The 19,351-nt window shown below is 36.7% G+C and overlaps 1 protein-coding gene across 1 annotated transcript in view; it reads right to left on the reverse strand.

The window, feature by feature from the left end:
• LOC148942927 (protein argonaute-2-like) overlaps positions 1 to 19,351 on the reverse strand; it is a 205,234-nt gene that overhangs the window by 87,398 nt on the left and 98,485 nt on the right. Inside the window, exons 5-6 of the mRNA XM_089102272.1 lie at positions 14,270 to 14,463; positions 6,930 to 7,096 (exon numbers count right to left, since the gene is read on the reverse strand). Coding sequence (XP_088958398.1) covers positions 6,930 to 7,096; positions 14,270 to 14,463 — 361 coding nt within the window. The remainder of the gene's footprint in view (positions 1 to 6,929; positions 7,097 to 14,269; positions 14,464 to 19,351) is intronic.

Here is a 19,351-nt window from a genome sequence, read left to right on the forward strand (position 1 = left end):
TTGTCCCAATTTCCACTCTCACCTTAGAACTTATTCACGGATACCTAAAACCGTCAACGGTTAGACTGTTGCCCCTAGCGGTAACCATGCCATGCTCTACACACATATCAACAATACATTTTTTGTTTTTTGTTTTCCGTTTTCACAATGGGGTCCCAATCGAGCTCATGTCCATTGCTTAGCATTCAGGTCTTGACAAATAAAGCCCAGATAGTCGGACCCCAACGCTCCAATCTGAACACTGACTAAGACCCCAATTCTGAGCTAGTAAATTTCAACCATTCAGGGTGGTGGACTAAGACCCCAATTCTGAGCTAGTGAATTTCGACCATTCAGGCTGGTGGACTAAGACCCCAATTCTGAGCTAGTGAATTTCGACCATTCAGACTGGTGGACTGAGACCTCAATACTGAGCCAGTGGATTTCCACCATTCAGGCTGGTGGACTAAGACCCCAATACTGAGCTAGTGGATTTCAACCATTCTGGCACTTTGACTTTTCATTCCCAATTAAATTAAAAAAATAAGCATTTTCAACTAGAAATAAGGAGCATCGTTAAAAACTAAGACGAATGGAAATTATCCCGTAGATGAAGTTAGCTACACCCCTCCGAAATACCTTGTTCTTTATGTTAGACTTTGACTTTTCATTCCCAATTAAATAAAAAAATAAGCATTTTCAACTAGAAATAAGGAGTATCGTTAAAAACTAAGATGAAGTGAAATTATCCCGTATATGAAGTTAGCTAACCCCTCAGAAATACCTTGTTCTTTATGTTAGAATTTGAATTTTCATTCCCAATTAAATTGAAAAATCAGCATTTTGAACTAGAAATAAGGAGCATCGTTAAAAACTAAGACGAATGGAAATTATCCCGTATATGAAGTTAGCTACCCTCTCCGAAATACCTTGTTCTTTATGTTAGACTTTGACTTTTCATTCCCAATTAAATTAAAAAATAAGTCCTATCATCTTGGAAGTTAGTAATGTAGTTGTTAAGCAGAAAAATACTTCATCAAACTTTTATAACTACGCTCAAGGTTGAATGGAGTTATGGCTAGGGGGATGAGTCCTAAAACCATCTGAATTCATTGTGGGGAGGAGTCATAAAACTCCTGGAAGTCATTGAGGGGAGGAGTCATTGAACTCAAGGTAACTAATAAATTCATTAAACTTCCCAAAAAAATCACACGGAATATCCTCGCTTTTTGAATGAACACAGTGTAAAGAAAAAATCAAACGGCTTAAAAGGACAGAGCCCCCTCAACCCCCGTGACGTCATTTTAAAAGTTATAACAATTATTTATTTAACAGAAATCCTCGCCTTCAATTGAATAGAAAAAATATAAGAATTATTTATTTAATAGAAATTCTAGCTTTTTTGAACGAACACCATGTAAAAAAAAAATCACACTGGCTTAAAACAACAGAGTCCTTCAAACGGAACTTTGAAAATCAAGAGAATTTAAAAGTTACAAGGTAAACCACGGCCCCTTTGGGAGCCTATATAACATTTGCGGCCCGGGGGTTCCTTCGGGGTTGGGAGGGGGGAATCGGAGCCCTTTGGGGTTGTGGTAAGGGACCTCACGGCTAAACCACGACAAAGCACTACTCTCGTGGAACTCAATTCCCATTTAACTCAACCCCCGGGCAACTGAATCCCCCTTGTAACTGACCCCCTGTATAACCGAAATCCCCCGTGCAACTGTATTCCCTTTAACTGAACCTTCGTGCAGCTCAACCCTCCCTGCAACCCATCCCCCTCAAAACACTTTTCAGCCATTTCTTTTTAAATTGACAATACTTTTCAAACATTACTTATGTATTATACAGACCACATCGGTGAGGTAAAGCTAGGTCAAGTCACAATGTCATTCTATCGTTACTTTTCAATTAAGCTATTGAATACCTTCTAGCAATGTCTCTTGTAAGCGTCAAATCTATTAAGTATCCGAGCATATTCTTTGTATTGTTGATGCAAGCATACCATTCTTTAATTACCCGTGAGGCATTCTTAACCATCGCAATACTTTTACGCAAATATCTTTTCGCAAAAAATTCGCAAATCTCGTAAACTAAAGAAGTAATTACCCCTTTTCAAAAACATTAGTCCTTCTATTAATGAACCCATGAAACGAAACCAGTCTGATAGCATCACGCAATCTGGCTCCTAGTTCCAAAAATAGAATGCATTTAGCGTTCGTAGTAATAGGTTTAAAAACCTATTAGCCAAGTTTAAAAAAAAAAAAAAACCTACTAATCAACTTACAGATGAATGACCACGGATTTAACCTAAAAAAAAACTTGTATATCATGAACTAGAAATCTAAGTCAGATAAACTTGTCCTTAAATTGCGTAAATCTCTTGGCAAAGAAAGATGTAATGACCTTTAGAATAGAATATCTATCAGAAAAAAACCAGTTTGGTACGGGGGCGTACGCAAAGTATATAGCTTCAAGCAAATTCCATATGATATTTCAAATTGCTATATGTCTACGCAAAATCCATATGATATTTCAAATTGCTATATGTCTACGCAAAATCCATATGATATTTCAAATTGCTATATGTCTACGCAAAGTATAAGTTAACATACTACTATTGTCATTGATGAATTAGTTTTTTTTTTGCCGCTTGCCGAAATGAGTAATTTGTTCTCCAGAAATGTTTCATTTTCCATTTTTCTGTGTTTCTTGTGGTAATTTATGTTTGTTTAAATCAGTTTTTTGTAGCAGTTTCAATGAAGTTCATTCGGGTGTGTGCATTTCTCACGGCTCTCTGCTTTGCTCCAAGATGCGACCACATTCCCCAGAGAGTTTTGGGTAAGTTTTGAGTTCCTTGTCTTCGTCTCCGAGGCCCACTATCTTGCCAGCAGCTCAAAAAAAGGTAGAACAGTTAGAAAAGTCGTTCTTAAATTTGGAAAAAATTTTTGATAGAGTAATTAGTAATGAAAATGATTGTTCTTTTTTTTAGTGAAAATGAATTTCCTCGAAGTAAATATATTCAGTTAATGAGTATGCCCCTGGGATGCTCTGAATCTCAGCTCAGTATAGTTCAGCTCAACTGCCAAGGATTATGTTCGTCACTGACAAATGTAATGACCATTTGCCGACAAATACGACCTGACGTTCTTGGACTGTGTGAAACACTCCTGTCGAGGCAGACTGACATCAATCTACACAAAGAGCGAATACCCAGTCTGTGTTAATGGCAAACTTACTCGAAATATAGAAGGTATTTTTGAGTCACTTTTTCTTGATATGTCCCTTCCTTCACAACGGAAGGTAATCGTTGGAGAGATTTACCGAACACCGTCAGGTTCTGTTTCTTTGTTTTTGGAATATTTATTGAAAAAACTCCAAATGTTTGAAAAACAGAATCATGATGTGGTCATCATGGGTGATTTCAACATCAACCTAGCCTATCCCCTAACTAATACCGCTAATGAACTTCTCACTCTTATGTCTGGATCTAATCTTTACCCGTCGACAACTATCCCAACGAGAGTAACTGAGAGTACTCATTCCCTAATAGACAATATTTTCACTACTCTACCTCCACTCTCGGCTTCAGTAATCATCAGTGACATGTCGGACCACTTCCACTTATGTACCGTTTTCGAAGCATCAAAGGCAATAAGTTAATTTAAAATAACTAGGTTTTATATTCCATTTTTTTATCTAAGTTGATAAAAATTTGGTTTGATTACCTAGGAATTGTAAAAAACGACCTAGGATAGCGTTATGGAGAAAGAAGATCTGAATGAAGGATTTGAAATTTTTCACAGTACATTTACAACACTATATGAGGCATGTTGTTTTAAAGAAAAAATAAAGAAACGCGGAAGAAAAAAGGCACCAATTTGCCCATGGGTTACAGAAAGTTTACTCAGGTGCATCAATAAAAAGAATAATCTTTGGGCGGAATACCGTAATCTACCAAATGTAGCTAGCCTGCAGAGTTATGAAATTTATAAGAAATGCCTACGCTCAGTTCTCAGAAAAGCTAAAAGGGATTACTTTAATCAAAGGCTAGCCGAAAGTGGGAAGGATGGAAGGAAAGTATGGAAGACAGTCAATTCAGTGTTACGACCGAATAACCAACAGCCTGAACTACCATACAAAATTACGGTTGATGGAGAAACCTTGACTGAACCAGCACAAGTTGCAAAAGCTCTTTGTACCTTCTTCGCCAAAATTGGAGAAAAAACGGCTAACACAGTGCTACCCCCAAGAAAGTCCTACAGGGTCTTTTTGGTCCCAGCGTGTGTCAAGTCGATGGCACTCATTCCTGTAACTTCGACGGATGTTTCGATGATTGTCAAAGGCTTGAGAGGAGCATCTACCTCTGGATTTGACCGCGTCCATACTACAGTGTTGAAAGCAGTATTGCCGTCCGTACTACTACCTTTAACACATTTGGTAAACCTCTCTTTGGAGACAGGATTGTTTCCATTACTTGTCAAGAAGGCAGGAGTAGTTCCCCTCCGCAAAGGTGGCCCTCAAGATGACCCGTCTAACTTTCGACCCATCTCTATTCTTTTGGTGTTTTCCAAAGTTTTTGATAAGGCTATGAAGAACCAACTTTACTCTTTTCTGGAAGCTAAGGGACTCCTTAACGAACGCCAGTTTGGATTTAGACCTGGAAACTCGACGGAAGATGCCCTGGCATCACTAAGCCTATTCATTAATAAAGCACTTGACCTGGGACTTGTGCCAGCTGCTATTTTTCTTGACATAAAAAAAGCGTTCGACAGTATGGATCATGGGATTCTATTAGGTAAAATAGAGCAGATTGGGGTTAGAGGAGAGGCTCTACGATGGTTCCAGTCTTACCTCAGTAGCCGACTTGTTTATATAAAAAATCCACTGAATGACATCGTTGCCAACTTCGGTGTGCCGCAAGGCTCAATTTTAGGCCCACTGATATTCCTGGTTCATGTGGATGACCTAAGTCGCGTTCTGAGCCCTAACTCCAGGACTTCACAGTACTGCAAACTATGTTGCGACCTAGAAATTTCAAGCAACGATGATGAATCGGATGAACTTGTGGCGTTCGCGAATGACACTACAATGGCCTCCTGTGACACCGACATGTCAGCTCTCCAGAGTAAACTTGAGGTCATCTTAGAAGAAACTTACATTTGGATGGATGCCAATCGATTTATAATAAATGTTGACAAATCTTGCGTTCTCTTCTTCTCAAGGATTGGACCTCTTCGCCCAGAGGTATCAGGAATAACGACCTCTCGAGGAACGATCAGACGACCGAAAACTGGCTATGCCAGGTACCTAGGTGTACTCCTTGACGATAATTTTTCTTTGTACATTACATCCATGCTGTGGAGCTGAAGCTCTCCCGTAATCTTGGGATTATCAGGAAACTGAAACACACATTCCCTCAAAAAACCCTTCGTCTACTTTATAATGGACTTATCAAGCCTCATCTACAGTATTGTGCGTCAATTTAGCAGTCAAAACTTACATCCCACCTGAAAAGGCTTGATTCAATCCACAAACATGTCCAGAAAATAATCGGAAATATGGACGATTTTCTTTCCCGTGAATCACTTTATCATTTATCATGCTAAGTTATCGTTTTTAAATTTTTCTCCGGATTACTTCCATCAGCATTCCACGGTCTATTCCAGTTGGTATTGGAATAGCATCCTAGGAACACGAGATCTGCCTCAAACCTTCTGGTGAGACGAACACCTACAGGACAGTCGGATTTTGCACCGGATGTGGCGTGCGCGAAAGTGTTGAACATGCTTCCACAAGAGCTGAGATGTAGGAACTCCCTTGGGTCTTTTCAAAATAATCTGAAAAAATATCTTATTCAATGTTCAATAAACAGAGTTTATTAATAATTGAGATTTTTTTTATTATTATCATTATTATCTCAGTTTTTTTTTATTTTATTTTTTTTTATTGATTTTTTTTTTTTAAGGTTAATGTAGCTGTGGTTTTGGGGAGGAAGGGGGAATCTCATAGATAGTGATTTATATGGTTGTGGGATGTGGTTGTGTTGAGGAGTTAAGCGAGAGTCGTAAAGCGTGATTAGGAGGAATCGTTATTTTTTTAAGGGACTCAACGTGCATTTTTTTGCATAGAGATGTTTATTTATTTTTATTTATTTCTATTTGTTTTAATTAAACCCGATTGAATCTGAATCTGAAGATGCATCAATGGACATTAATGATAAAATTAATGAAAATTCAGGTTATGTTTTACAAAATCTTTTGAAACCAAACTAGCATTGAAGTGAAATTCATGTAAAGCTGTACAAGTTAGCCAAAACAGAGCTTAATCTTCTTTTAAGCTAAAATTACATATTTTATTTATCTATCAAATTTTTCAATCTTAATCCATGGTCTTAAAAATTTTAAAGTTAACCCAAACCGAGTTTAATCTTTGTTTATAGTTAATATTACACAAATCATGCCTTCATTAATAATTGCTTGTTTCATTCATGACCGAGATGGATCCAAAAAACTTTACGAAAACTTAGACCAAATTTTAAAATACGTATTTTGAAAGAGGAACTATTTTTAAACTGAAATTCCTCTAAACTGAAATTTAACTGATGAAAACTAGCATTAAAAACATTAAATATGTCGACAAATACTACACAAAATTTAAGACTCTTCTTCTGACAGAGAACTTTAAACTTAAATACCCTTAAATTCAAACTAACATTAATTGAAAAGCTGTATAAGTTCGCCACGAGGGAACTTAATCTTCTTTCAAGCTCATGTTCGACTAATTAAATCTCTAATAAAGTTTCTGGTTCAATCCATGCTGAACACGGATCCAAAAAAAAATTTTGAGAACCTACAATAGAATTAAACTTTGCTTTTGAAATAAAAAGAATTGCTGAATGCAAACTGAAGGTTCAGAGATAAAAAAAAAAGAAAAAAAGAGATTACCTTTGATCTGACACCAGGAGCCAAAGTTCTATTAACACTATAAAGTTTAAAACTAGCCTTGACCAAGAAATTAAACAATCTTTTAGGTGAACCATTAATCACAGTAAGTGGGTTGATTAACCGAGTTGGGATACCCAATACTGTGTCACCAACCCGCTTCACCTCGCCTAAAAAGAAAAAGACATAAACAATCAATCGTATTGTAAAATCGTAGTCCGTAATACAAATTAGTAGGTGAATCGATGTGCTAAAATCTCAACTTTTAGGATAAAATCCGAGTTTTCAAAAACATATGTCATACCTGATCTTCTTTAAGTGGCAGTGTGACCTATGTCACGGTCGGAAAGTAATATCTTAACAACGAAAAACAGGTCTAGTTGTAGAAAATCAAGCAAAGATGGAATAATGATCCTGATCCAGGACTAATATTTTTATTCAAGGAAATTGAGAGTGACTTCATGGGAGGGGGTAAAGAGTGAAGTTTAGAACATATTTTGGAGGAGGACGTGCGTTTCAGCTACGTCGGCCCCAGGAAACTTGGTGCTTTAATGAGACGCTTTTAGTGTCCAAAATGATTTGCTCTAATAACAAGTAAAAATCCACGTTATGTTGATTAAAAAGCAAACCTTTTCTGAAAATAAAACGAAAAAATATTCGTATGGCAGATAGAAACATCTATAATGTAAAAGAAAGTCAAGTTACTTCAGACAGGCATAGATTATATAGCTAATTCTAACTTAATGTATATGAGTAGTGGGGGCTTTTTGGGTTTGACAGCCAGAGCAACCAGTTCTGGGTTCCTAGCAACCAGCAGGTGTTATTGATTTTCTTCAAGATGTTTGTATTCATTATATGCACCTGGGTGCAGGGTTGCCAGAAAGTCAAACAAAACACAAGCCCGAGCCTTTGAAAACAAGCCAAAATACGCCCGAGCCTTTGAAAACCAAGACTGCCATCATGGTCAGTTTATAAAGTTCTAAAATTGCCCAAATTTGTGTGTTTCACAACAATTTTCGGTGCTACAGTAAAAAAAAAAATTTGCGCATGGCCCGATAAGCGTAGTTCGATTAGTTCTAGATCAGTTCTTTTGTCCGATTGTTTCAAACTTAGCACCAATCTTTTCAAACAAACACGGCAAAAACGTGGCTTTGGGTAAATAAAACTTTGCACAAATCTCTCAAAACAAATACGGAAAAATGCGGTCCAAACTTTTTGTTAATTCCCTAACCTTTTTTAGAGTCCTTATTGTTTTGTCGAAGCCGAAATTAGAAAATTGTATTATGAAACTGCTACAAATTGAATCACATGCTACAGTGCTGTACAAGATGAAATAGTGCTAAAATAGTTCTTTCGTGCTAAAGTCAGAAAAAGTTTTGCCCCTAATCTAATTCTACTGTTACCTTGCTTGCTTATTCTTTGTTCATCCTGCTCCACTTTCACGGAAGAACAACGACTTATGTGATCCACCAAAATTCATCTGTTTTTAGCTGCAGTTTTATGCGTCATAATGGTTAAACAGCTGTGAACTCTTTTTATTAAGTTTTAGAATTAAATATGACTTATTCCAATGAATATGCTAGTAACAATATTTTTTGTTGATTATCGCATAAAAATTTTTGGTACGCTTTATTTGGTACAGTTGCAACACAATATTTATAGATAACTTTATGATTGAAGTCAGGCCTAAGAAAAACAAAAAAAACGTGAGACCGGGGTTAATGCAAAAGCCTTCGTAATCCCAAGATGAAATAATACGTACAGATAAAAACAGAAACAAAAAAGAAAGGCACTTAGATCCATAAGGCACTAAGAGATTTAAAACTCAAAGGAGGCTAGAGTATCATCTATATCGACTAGATCGATTGTTTGGTCAGCTTCGTCGACTTCACAAGCCTTATGAATATCACTATTGAAAAGCAGTTGCAACACAATATTTAAAGATAACTTTATGATTAAAGTAAGGTTTGAAAAAAAAACGTGAGAGCGGGTTAATACAAAAGTCTTCGTAATCCCAAGATGAAATAATATGGATAGATAAAAAAAGGCACTTAGTTCCATAAGGCACTAAGAGATTTAAGACTCAAAAGAGGCTAGGATATTCCGATCTAGATCGACTAGATCGGTTGTTTGGTCAGTTTCTTCGACTTCACAAGCCCTATAAATATCACTATTGAAAAGCAGTTGCAACACAATATTTAAAGATAATTTTATGATTATAGTATGGCCCCAAAAAAAACGTGAGAACAGGGTTAATACAAAAGCCTTCGTAATCCCAAGATGAAATAATAGAGACAACTAAAAAAACAAAAACAAAAAAGAAAGACACTTTGATCCATAAGGCACTAAGAGATTTAAGAATCAAAGGAGGCTAGGATATTATCTAGATAGACTAGATCAGTTGTTTGGTCAGACTTCATAAGCCTTATAAATATCACTATTCAAAAGCAACATACGCTTTGTAGGCTCAAACATCGATCGAGCAACAAGAGCCCCATGCTGAAAACCACAGCCTGAACGCAAGTATTGATTTCAACATGGGCAAGAGCATACGGTTTCAGAGCTTGCTCTTAATGACATTCATCATAGAAAAGGACCGTTCCACTATCGCATTGCTAATTGGCAAACTCAACAGGGTCAATGCCCGCTTGGCTAACTCACGAAAAGGAAATGCCCCAACAGCATCAAGATAATGTAGGACAGCCAGAACTGATAGGAGTCTTTGGGGACTGTTCCTCCACACACAAATGCCCAATTAGCGTCCAACAGTTTCCTCCACTGATTCTCCAAGTACTGAGATCAGTGGTAGCAACAATTCTCAATGGCAAGTCTCCAAATTGGGGTCGAAACTGAGACAAGCAAATCACAGGGGATAAACATTTCAGCTTTAAGAGCGAATCCAGAGCAGGAGGCATTCGTTTAAGCACCGCTTTAGCCGCAGTATTCAGGAACGCAAAACACCGTATTTTGATTTCGCTCTTCTGTGTGTCTGAAAGTTTAGATTTGGCCAGTTCAATCAGGAAATCGTGTCTGTAATCAACTTGATCTGGCGGCAAATAATTGATTTCGAAGTCTATATTAACCATCAAAGCCACTGCAGATGAGCAGAATATCCTACGCAGGAGACTTAGTATCAAACCGTGCAGCTCTTCAAAAATACGAAATTGGTCAGCGTGGGCGTATTGAAACAGCAAGTTGACCCTTTGAAATTCAGACAGCAATGGCTTCAAGAACGCAATAAAAATTATGTTTTGCTCATCTTGATACAGAGCGTGTAGCACTCTGGCAGTATAGCAAAGTTATTTCTCTTTGGCTAGACTGAAGTGTGTGGTGAGCTCCAACTACTGCTCATGTATGCGAACCAAGGCATTGTACTGAGAGAGCCAACGAGTATTTGAGGGAGAAATAATACGTAAGGGTGAATTTCAATCGTTTATCAACTTAAATACATATTGATATGTCTCCCTTCTAAGGGGGCTTACATTAAATCATTTATATGTTTCGGACATCATAAACTCAAGGTTCGAAGGGAGTTCACAGACCGCCTCTGAAGCACACACATGGAGTGAGTGGCAAACATACTTGAAGAACTGAAGATAGGGTAAGCCATTGTCTCGTAGTAGGGTAAAAAGGGAGTGGTTTACTCCACACATGTTACTAGCACCGTCTGTGCCAATACTAATAAGGTTAATAACAGGTACTTTACAGATATCAAGGAACTCTTTGAGTTTGTCATACAGTACAACAGCGGTAGTCGAAGGTACTTCAATCAAGGGGGGGGGGAGGGCCTTCACCTTAGTAATCTTAACATCAATAGTTACAGGAACTGTAGTTGTAGTACTAAAAGTATACACCTAGTGCCTTCTGGATAGTTCAAAATCCCCCACAATTTACTCTTAAAGATCTAATTTATTAATATAAGTTGTTCTTGAGATATTAGGCCCGTTTTTTAGCACTAAGATTTTACTTCTTTCTGCAAAGACTATCGTTTTTTATCTCATCTTTGTTCTAAGATCTTACAGCTCACTGATGTTAGTAAAAAGTGTGAAGACTGCCACTGTTCTGCCACGTAGAATAATGTTGAGAGAAGTTTGATGATCTTCTCATCATTGTTCTCAGATTGCTGATCAGGGCAGAATGATGAACGACGTTTGCACAAAAACGACCAAAGATGTAAGATCTTCGTTCAAAGATTTCACTTCTAAGCGTTTTCTGACAAAAGATGTAGGATCTTAGCACATTGATGAGTGAAAAAACAGGCCTATTACTTTATCACTTTTTTGAAAGTCCACATTCTCAAAGTAATAATTTCTGGACCTTTAAACTATGCTGAACAAAATTACTATCTCAAAATTTTGATTGGATGTGTTTGGGGAAGTGATTATCGTGGGGGAGGGGGAGCTGGTTGCCCTCCATGAGCTCTTTTTGAAGTTCCTATGACATTTCTTTCTATAAGAAGTACCCTGGTCTAAAAAAAAACAATATATTGTGCAAAACAAAAACCAGAAAAACAAGTTACTGATGCGGGAATGCATTGGAAATATATAATTTTGGTTATATATTTGCACACTAGGGGAAGGAGTTAGGGATAAACTATAGCTAAGATACATGCAATATGTGTTATCTACAATTATTCTGCATATTCTGAATTGTTTTCTTAACATGTTTCCTTCTCTACATGTCCTTCTCTAGACTGTTATAATTAACACTTTTTATCTGCAAGTTTATTATACTTTACCTCCCCCCCTCCATAATGTGCAAATATACATGGGTGTCTATAGGCTGAATTATAGGGGGGCTTACCTGGTCTAATTGGCGCCTTCCAGTGCTGTATAATTAAAATCTCAAGACAAAATATCACAATATCAAATATCACAATGACAAAATATCAAAATATCACGATAAATGGCAGCAGCTCGCCAGGATTCAGCCTGTACTCATCTTGAAATGCAAAGTCAGGGTCACACTTTCTACAATACAACGAAACTTCACTTTTACTATATCTCTTTTAAAGTTAATAATACTATTCTGATTCATATTATAAAATTCAAATGTTTCAATTTGCTTATTTGAAGCAATATCACACACGATATTCTCATATGAAGAATCAACTTCTGTAACAGCCGAATAAATAATCCGTAGTTTTACAATCATAGTAGCCATTGTCTTCACAGCGATGTCGTAAAAACCAGACTCTCTTATTATTCCAACAACTGAGGCGCAGACAAGGTTCTTCCTCCCAAAACAATGTCGTAAAAATCAGAGTCTTTTATTATTCCAACAATTGAAGCGTAGACCGGGTTCTTCTACTCAAAACAATTTAAAACCACGACGATACCAGTCTCGTAAAAATAAACTGAAATCACGTTTAAGTTTTTGTCCGATCGTACCAGGGTAAGTATTTTCCCATTCCTCATATTTATCATAGTGACAGTTTGAGCTTAGGAAACCCCTACTGTGAGTCACAAACATCTTAAAGACAAAAATTAAAGTCTTTATTTTGCACTTCAGATTCTCTACATGGATTGCACAATCTACACTTTTCACCAAAGTCATCAACAGTAGTACAAATCTCACAGGATGACCAGCTGCCCAATGTATACAAACATAATTGAAACTTGTAGAACATGTTTTCACTGTTGACTGTCTCACTTCCAAAATGAAATTGACTTGCGATCAATAAATTGAATGTTTCTTTTACTTCTAGGAGGAAGAGTAATCGAGTGACGTCACTAAAATTGAAATTGTTTTTTAAAGGCTCTACACAGCTCAATTCCCCCAAATCTTCGTTTCCACGCAGTGGAAGTCTTTGCCGTCCAAGCAACAGTATTGTTTGTGTGGTAAGACAAAGTAGTTTTCTGTTTATTTCTATTTCTACTCTTTTCTGAATATTCAAGGATTCTATTGCAGAGGACTTTTGCTTGCTCACCGGTTGCAGACCCCCCCCCAAACAAAAATCGTCTTTATGGTAGGAGTTTGAATGATGTTTAGAAATATCTTCCAGGAGCGTTAATTCAATTCACATTGGGCTCCATGACAAGTTGCCGTAATTTTTGGTGAGTGCCCCTTCCGGCTTCATAATAAGCAAACAAAGCATGATATTTGCACAAATACCCTTTTTCACTGCGGAAAATGGTAGCCAAGCGTGCTTATCCATCGAAATAACCCGAAACTTCCCCTTTTTTAGCTAGTAACATCAACTGGAATAGGATTCTAATTGTTTGGTTTAAAATATTTCAGTAAATTACGCAACTTTTCATCGGCAACCAAATTTCTTCTTTCTAAAAAATTCCAATGTCAAGCTCGACTTCAATTTTTTTTTTGTCAAATTTGTCTGCTACTACCTTGGCATTTAGTATTGATTCTTGATGCAACATTGAAGGCTCAGTTGCAATCGTAATGTTCAGATAGTCACTTTTTTCCAAGTCGACCTCCCTAATTCGTCATTTTTTTGCTCCAGAGCCGGAGACCACTCTGTTGTTTTTTCATTATTTGCACATTTGCCCTATCTTTACAACCCTTTCATTAAGGCTGTCAACTGATTAGCAAGAATAACTATTTTATTCCCTAAAAGCTACAGAAGGTCAGCGACCAGATGATGTTTCAAACTAACAGTTAACTCAAAGATTGTTTGACAGAGGCGGAGAAGCTAGACTGGATATGTGTTGGAAACAGTTAACAGACAGGAAACAGGAAACAGTTGGAAACAGTTAACAAATTAGGCCTAGATAAATAACTAACCAATATCTCCTACTCTGTACAACTATTGAAAATTTCTGAGAAAATAACAAAATCGTAAGAATATCAGGAGAATATGTGTGTGTGTGTGTGGAGGGGAGGGGGGGGGTTAGACCCAGAATCCCCCCCCCCCCCCTGCGCACGTTCCATATTTGGGCCCATCCCTTCAAAAGGTGAATTTCTTCATACATCGTGAGTATGTCGATCTTCGAAATAATGCACGAATTTCTAACCGTTTCAATCTAATATCCCATACATCTGTTATGTTTTATATCTTCTGTAGAAAATTGCTTTTAGAAAATAGAATTTTTTTGAGTCGACTCAGATTATACATTTTAGGAGAATTCTCCCTTAAAAGATCGAGTTCAATATATCTAGGAAGGATTAGTTTCCAAAATGGAGAAAAAAAGAAAAAAAGATAACCAGGATGCTTACTCCAGAAATCAAGTTATTTGGAATTGAAAACTCCTTCCTTAATGTATTGTAAAATCCCTCCTCTAAACCCTATTGTTACTAATCTTGATCCTGTTCCATTATCGGCAATGACCCTTTTTCTCTTTTTCCTTACAGAAGCGCTATATTAGTGTTTCCACTATATTACCTACCTCTATACCTTCTAAAACTTTGTTTCCCAGGTAGGATAACTAAAATGAGATGGAGGCCTGCAAATTTAGATTTTAAGTATCTAAACATAGGCTCAACTTGATCTGGCCCAGTGGCATATTTGCAAAAGCACGGCTGACCAATGATTGGCATCCCAGAGTCGCCACTTATTTTCTGAAGCTGCTGTGCAAAATTTCTGCAAGATTTAAAATCAATTTAAAAGTGAAAATACAAAGAAAGACAAAACGACATCAGTTACCGTAGCCTAATTCCTTGCAAGACCAAGTTTGAACTCCAAGTTTACATTTATTTTTCAGTACATTTATTTTTGTGCATTATTTATATACATGTTGTGTGTATGTTATTTCTGTAAATTATTGGTTACATTGTATAAATAATTCTACACATTTATTTGCGCTGTTTGTCAAGTTAAAATTCTCATTAAATCCTTTTTTCTTATATCTATGATTAAACATATGTTAAGTAACAGGTATAATTATGTAAATGTTGGCATTTGGATAAGAATGATGTGTAGTTAATAGTTCCTTAAATAGTTCCTTATGCTTGAACTTTTCGGATGAAAATTCTTGTCAAATTTAACTAATTAGTTTTGCTTATTTACCTTACTGGTTCACTCGCGAACCGGTTTATCAAAGAAAAGCTTAATCTAAACGAATGATGAAAATTGGCTATAACAATAAACTATGCGCTTTTAGGAATGATTTATGTAAGTATTTTAGAATGTTTTTTTGTTTGTTTTTATGCTTTATGTTTCCCTTGTAGAAGGGACATACGACTGAAACTTTCAAACTGATTAGGAACCACATATTTTTGTTCTTTTTCCGGGTCTCATAGACCCCACTAGATTATTAAAACAAATTTTTTATGGTATTTTCATTGAAAAAAGGGTCGAAAAATTTGCCCCCCCCCACCTATTTTAAAAATACCAATAAAAATATTTTAAGACACTCTCCCAATAAAGCTTTCAGTCTCCTTAGCCCAAAAACAATTTTTGAGCGTTTCAGACCGATAAAAAAAGATTGGACTATTTTCGGAATCAAATTTGGGGGCCCGTGCCCTAACCAAAAAACTATTTTTGGAAACTAAACTTTATTTTTTATTTTTATTGTTCTCTAGGGTTCTTATGACCCAAGCATTTGAGAGTATAAGTTTCAAGTTGTTAAGAAAAAGCCGTTCCGTCTTCCCAAACAATTAATTTTTTTCCAGAATTGGGGTCTTCTTGGTCTAAATAAATACGGGCTGAAGTTTTCAGCTGTTCACAGCATAAAAATGTTTGGTAATTTTTTGACCCTTTCTCGGTCCTTATTTTTAAGGGAGAATTTTTTTTTTCGTTGCATGTAAATATAAAAGCACTTTGAAAAAATAATTTCAGCGCTGCCACCAAGTCGGAGGAGTTGCCGTAGAAACTTTGAAAAGGGCTCAATCGATAGGAGATTAGAAGGACTTGTACCCTTATTAATAGTCGAAAGTAATTGGAAGGCAACTAACACCCCTCCCACGCCCATCATTTCCACAAACACATCTAATCAAAATTTTGAGATTTTATTTCAACATTTTATTCAACATAGTTGAAAGGTTCGGAAATTGTGTCTTTGATGATGACAACCCCGCTCCCCCCAGAGCCCCCAGGACAAAGGTTGTACGTTATGCCCTGGGGTATATAAGGGGTTTATAGAAAGCGTTGTCATAGAAACTTCAAAAAGGGCTAATTCGATTGGAAATTGAAAGGTCTAGTGGGCTTTTTAGAAGTCGAAAGTGATTGGAGGGCAACTAGCCCCCTCTCACGCCCACCATTTTCCCAAACACGTCCAATCAAAATTTTGAGATGGCCATTTTGATCAACGTAGTTGGAAGTTCTAGAAATTAGGTCTGTAACGGAATCCAAATTCAAAACCTCAAATCTTCCAAATTAAAGTTACCCATGTAAAATAAAATCCCCCAAAATATGAACCTAAAAAATTCAAGTAACCCACGGATCGAGTAAGGCTTGATCGTCCAATTTAAAAAGAGGCATAACAAATGTATTTTGATCGAACAAACTTTGTATAATATTTCCCACAGAAAATGTAGCAGCAATAAATAAATCCATCTCTGTGTCACCAAAATATGCAATAAATATCAGTGTGACCAAATGTTACGCGACAGGCGGCTAACAATGTAGTTTAAATTTTAAGAGCTTGAATTTCCAAACTGTTAACAGAAGGTAGAATTTATCATACAAAAAATAGTCACTAGATAAAGAAAGTATTTTCATGTAATCTAGTTGCATAGTTTTGAAACTAAGTTTAGAATTATGTATTCCAATGTATCTAAGTTCTATTGTCCCTTAACAAGTTTCACCGTGATAAATTATAAGCCATCTGGAAACTAAGTGACATATCGTTAGCAATAAAAATACAACAGTAACACTTTGTTTTGTCAAGAAAAATTCCAAAGTGAAGTCTTAGAGCTATAAATCGTATGAAAGTTGAAGTAGCCAATTGGTGTATTATCTGTCCAATAGGAATATAGGACATACTATTGAACCAATTGGACCAATGTAAAATGCTTTTTGGCAACGCCTGAATGTAACCTTTGACGAAAATGGAGAGTATAGTTAGTTACAACTTAGCAATTTGGCACGAGTCTTGAAGGAGTTTTAGGAGAGTCTATAGCGAGTCTTCGAGTACAGTTTGAGAGCAGTCTAATGTAAGTGAACCATGATCTAACTATTCATAACTTTTGTCAATTTGTTTGAGATCATTAACAGACCTATGTTGCATTGCATGTGCTCCCGTGTGTAATTTTACCCAAGTGCCTATGACAGTGAATTGAAGTGCATATAATTTCGATATTCCTGAACCAGCTTTGTACCACTGATGTGAGTAAAAGTAAATACATTACTTTCTTAATTTTATCTCTTCATGTTAGCATTTCTCAGGATAATTATTTCTTGTGTCTGCATCCGCTCTCTAGGGAACCTGAATCCTAGTAATCGGATTTCGACTCAGTATGGCCATTAACATACTATCCCTGATTGACCCGCTATTTTAATCCCCCCCACACGAAATTCCCCCTCAAACTAAGGTATAAAACTTATATAACAACATTACAAAGATGTATAAAAAACCCTATTTGTAAACACAAAATAATACCCCCCCCCCCACGTGAAACAACCTAAATACCCCCCCCCATTAGAATTGGCGCGGCTCTGTTTAACGGAGCAAAACACAAGGACAAAATTTCCCCTCAAAAAAGATTACTGAGAAATACTACGCATAGAGAAAGTGCTATATTTTGTTAGGCCTAAGATCTCTTAAGCTAAAAACAAAAAAAAGAACACCCCTAAGAAAAAGATAGGAAATAGAATCCCCTCATAAGCTAAGTGAAATTTGACAGTTTCAAATTGAAGTAATATAAAAAAAACCAAAGTTCCGAAATTTATACAGTTTTTGAAATAGTTACCGATATGTTGTTAGATCCAAACGAACAATTGCTAAAACAAAAACTTATTGCTAAAACAGTGGAAATTTCAAAATCCCTTCCCTCAAATAATGGAGATTCAGATGCAGATGAATTTATTATACACTTAAACCAATTTGTAGAAGCAACTCAAACGGACTTAAAATCATTGGTGGGCATGCTGTTAATGAGACTAAAAGGGCAAGCGTTAATATTTTTAAAACAAATAGAGAACATCTTAGGGGAAGATAACAACTTCCCGAAAAACTCCATAGAAAAATTGCTAAAAGCGTTCCAAGAAAGATTCGTTGAGACCAGTTCAACACACAAATTAAAGCACGAAACAGTATGTTTTGACGAGACCCAAAATGTTAGGGAATACCTACACAACTTAATGGTATAAATAGAAGCAAAATATGGGAAAGAATCTGGTAGCTTATATGATCAAATTGTGCTAAACGCTTTCTTACAAGGATTGAGCCCCAAACTGTACGAATGCTAATATAAAAAAATATTCAAACATTAGAGCTAGCGGTTCAAGAAGTAGAAAGAATGGTAGAAATTGACACGATTGTGGCCAACCATAATAAGTTAAGAATAAATACTATAGGAGAATCAACGCCGGGACAATCACGAGAATTTCCACCTGCATGGTTCGCAAAAGATCATTTCCCAAAACCAAGTCAAAATTGACCTTCAATCCCCACCAGGCAAAGAACTGTGCGTTTCGTACCCACGAACACGACAGACTACTTAAATAATCCCCCAATTATATGCTACGCATGTAATTAAAAAGGGCATATTGCCAGGGAATGGCGTATTAGAAACAACTATACACCAACAACCCCCAGTTTTTATAACCGTTTGTTCGGGAGAACAAACTCTAATGCCAACGGGTCAGGAAGTTATAGGAGTAACCCCCCACGCCTGCAACTATTCCGCAAGCCTTGCCGACAATGATTAGAGTATGCAAACCTCCCCCCCAAAAGACACAATATTTACCAACTCCCTAGCCCAATTACGCGACAAAACTTGTGCTAGTATAATTCAAAGACAGTGTATACTCCTAGATTTAGCAGGAATGCGAGTGATAACAGAGGATATTTCTACCCGTCAAGAAATTTTTCGTCGGTGCAAACTGAAAAAATGCCACGAGCCGTCGGCACAAGAAATGCCAACCCGCGTAATAATACTTGGCAATCAAGACAATCAAATGTCAATCAGCTTGGTAGGGAAGTTTCTACCAAGCCCCAATTTCAAACACCAACCTATCAAATAAATGCACAGAAAAAAGAATCTGGGCCCCAAGAAAACTACCCGGGACCCCTGAGTCCAGTATTTTTTATAGGTCCCTTCCAGTAGTCGTATCTTCAAATGATAATAATGATATGTTACCGAAATTTGATGATTTTGGTGTTGCAAATATCTACTTTAGGGCGCTAATAGACTCCGGTGCGTCAGTTACTATAATAAACTCGAATGTATTCAATAAATTACCAGCGTATATCAAGCAACAGAAAATTTTCAACTTTCCTAGTTTAACTATTGTCACAGGGCATAGGTTGGAAGCAAAAGGCTCAATACGCCTAGACGTGACAAAAGATAATAGAGTCTTTCCTACC

Source organism: Artemia sp. Qi Xiang Cuo, chromosome 16 (assembly GCF_049724085.1).
Source record: "Artemia sp. Qi Xiang Cuo chromosome 16, ASM4972408v1, whole genome shotgun sequence".
NCBI classification, from domain to species: domain Eukaryota; kingdom Metazoa; phylum Arthropoda; class Branchiopoda; order Anostraca; family Artemiidae; genus Artemia; species Artemia sp. Qi Xiang Cuo.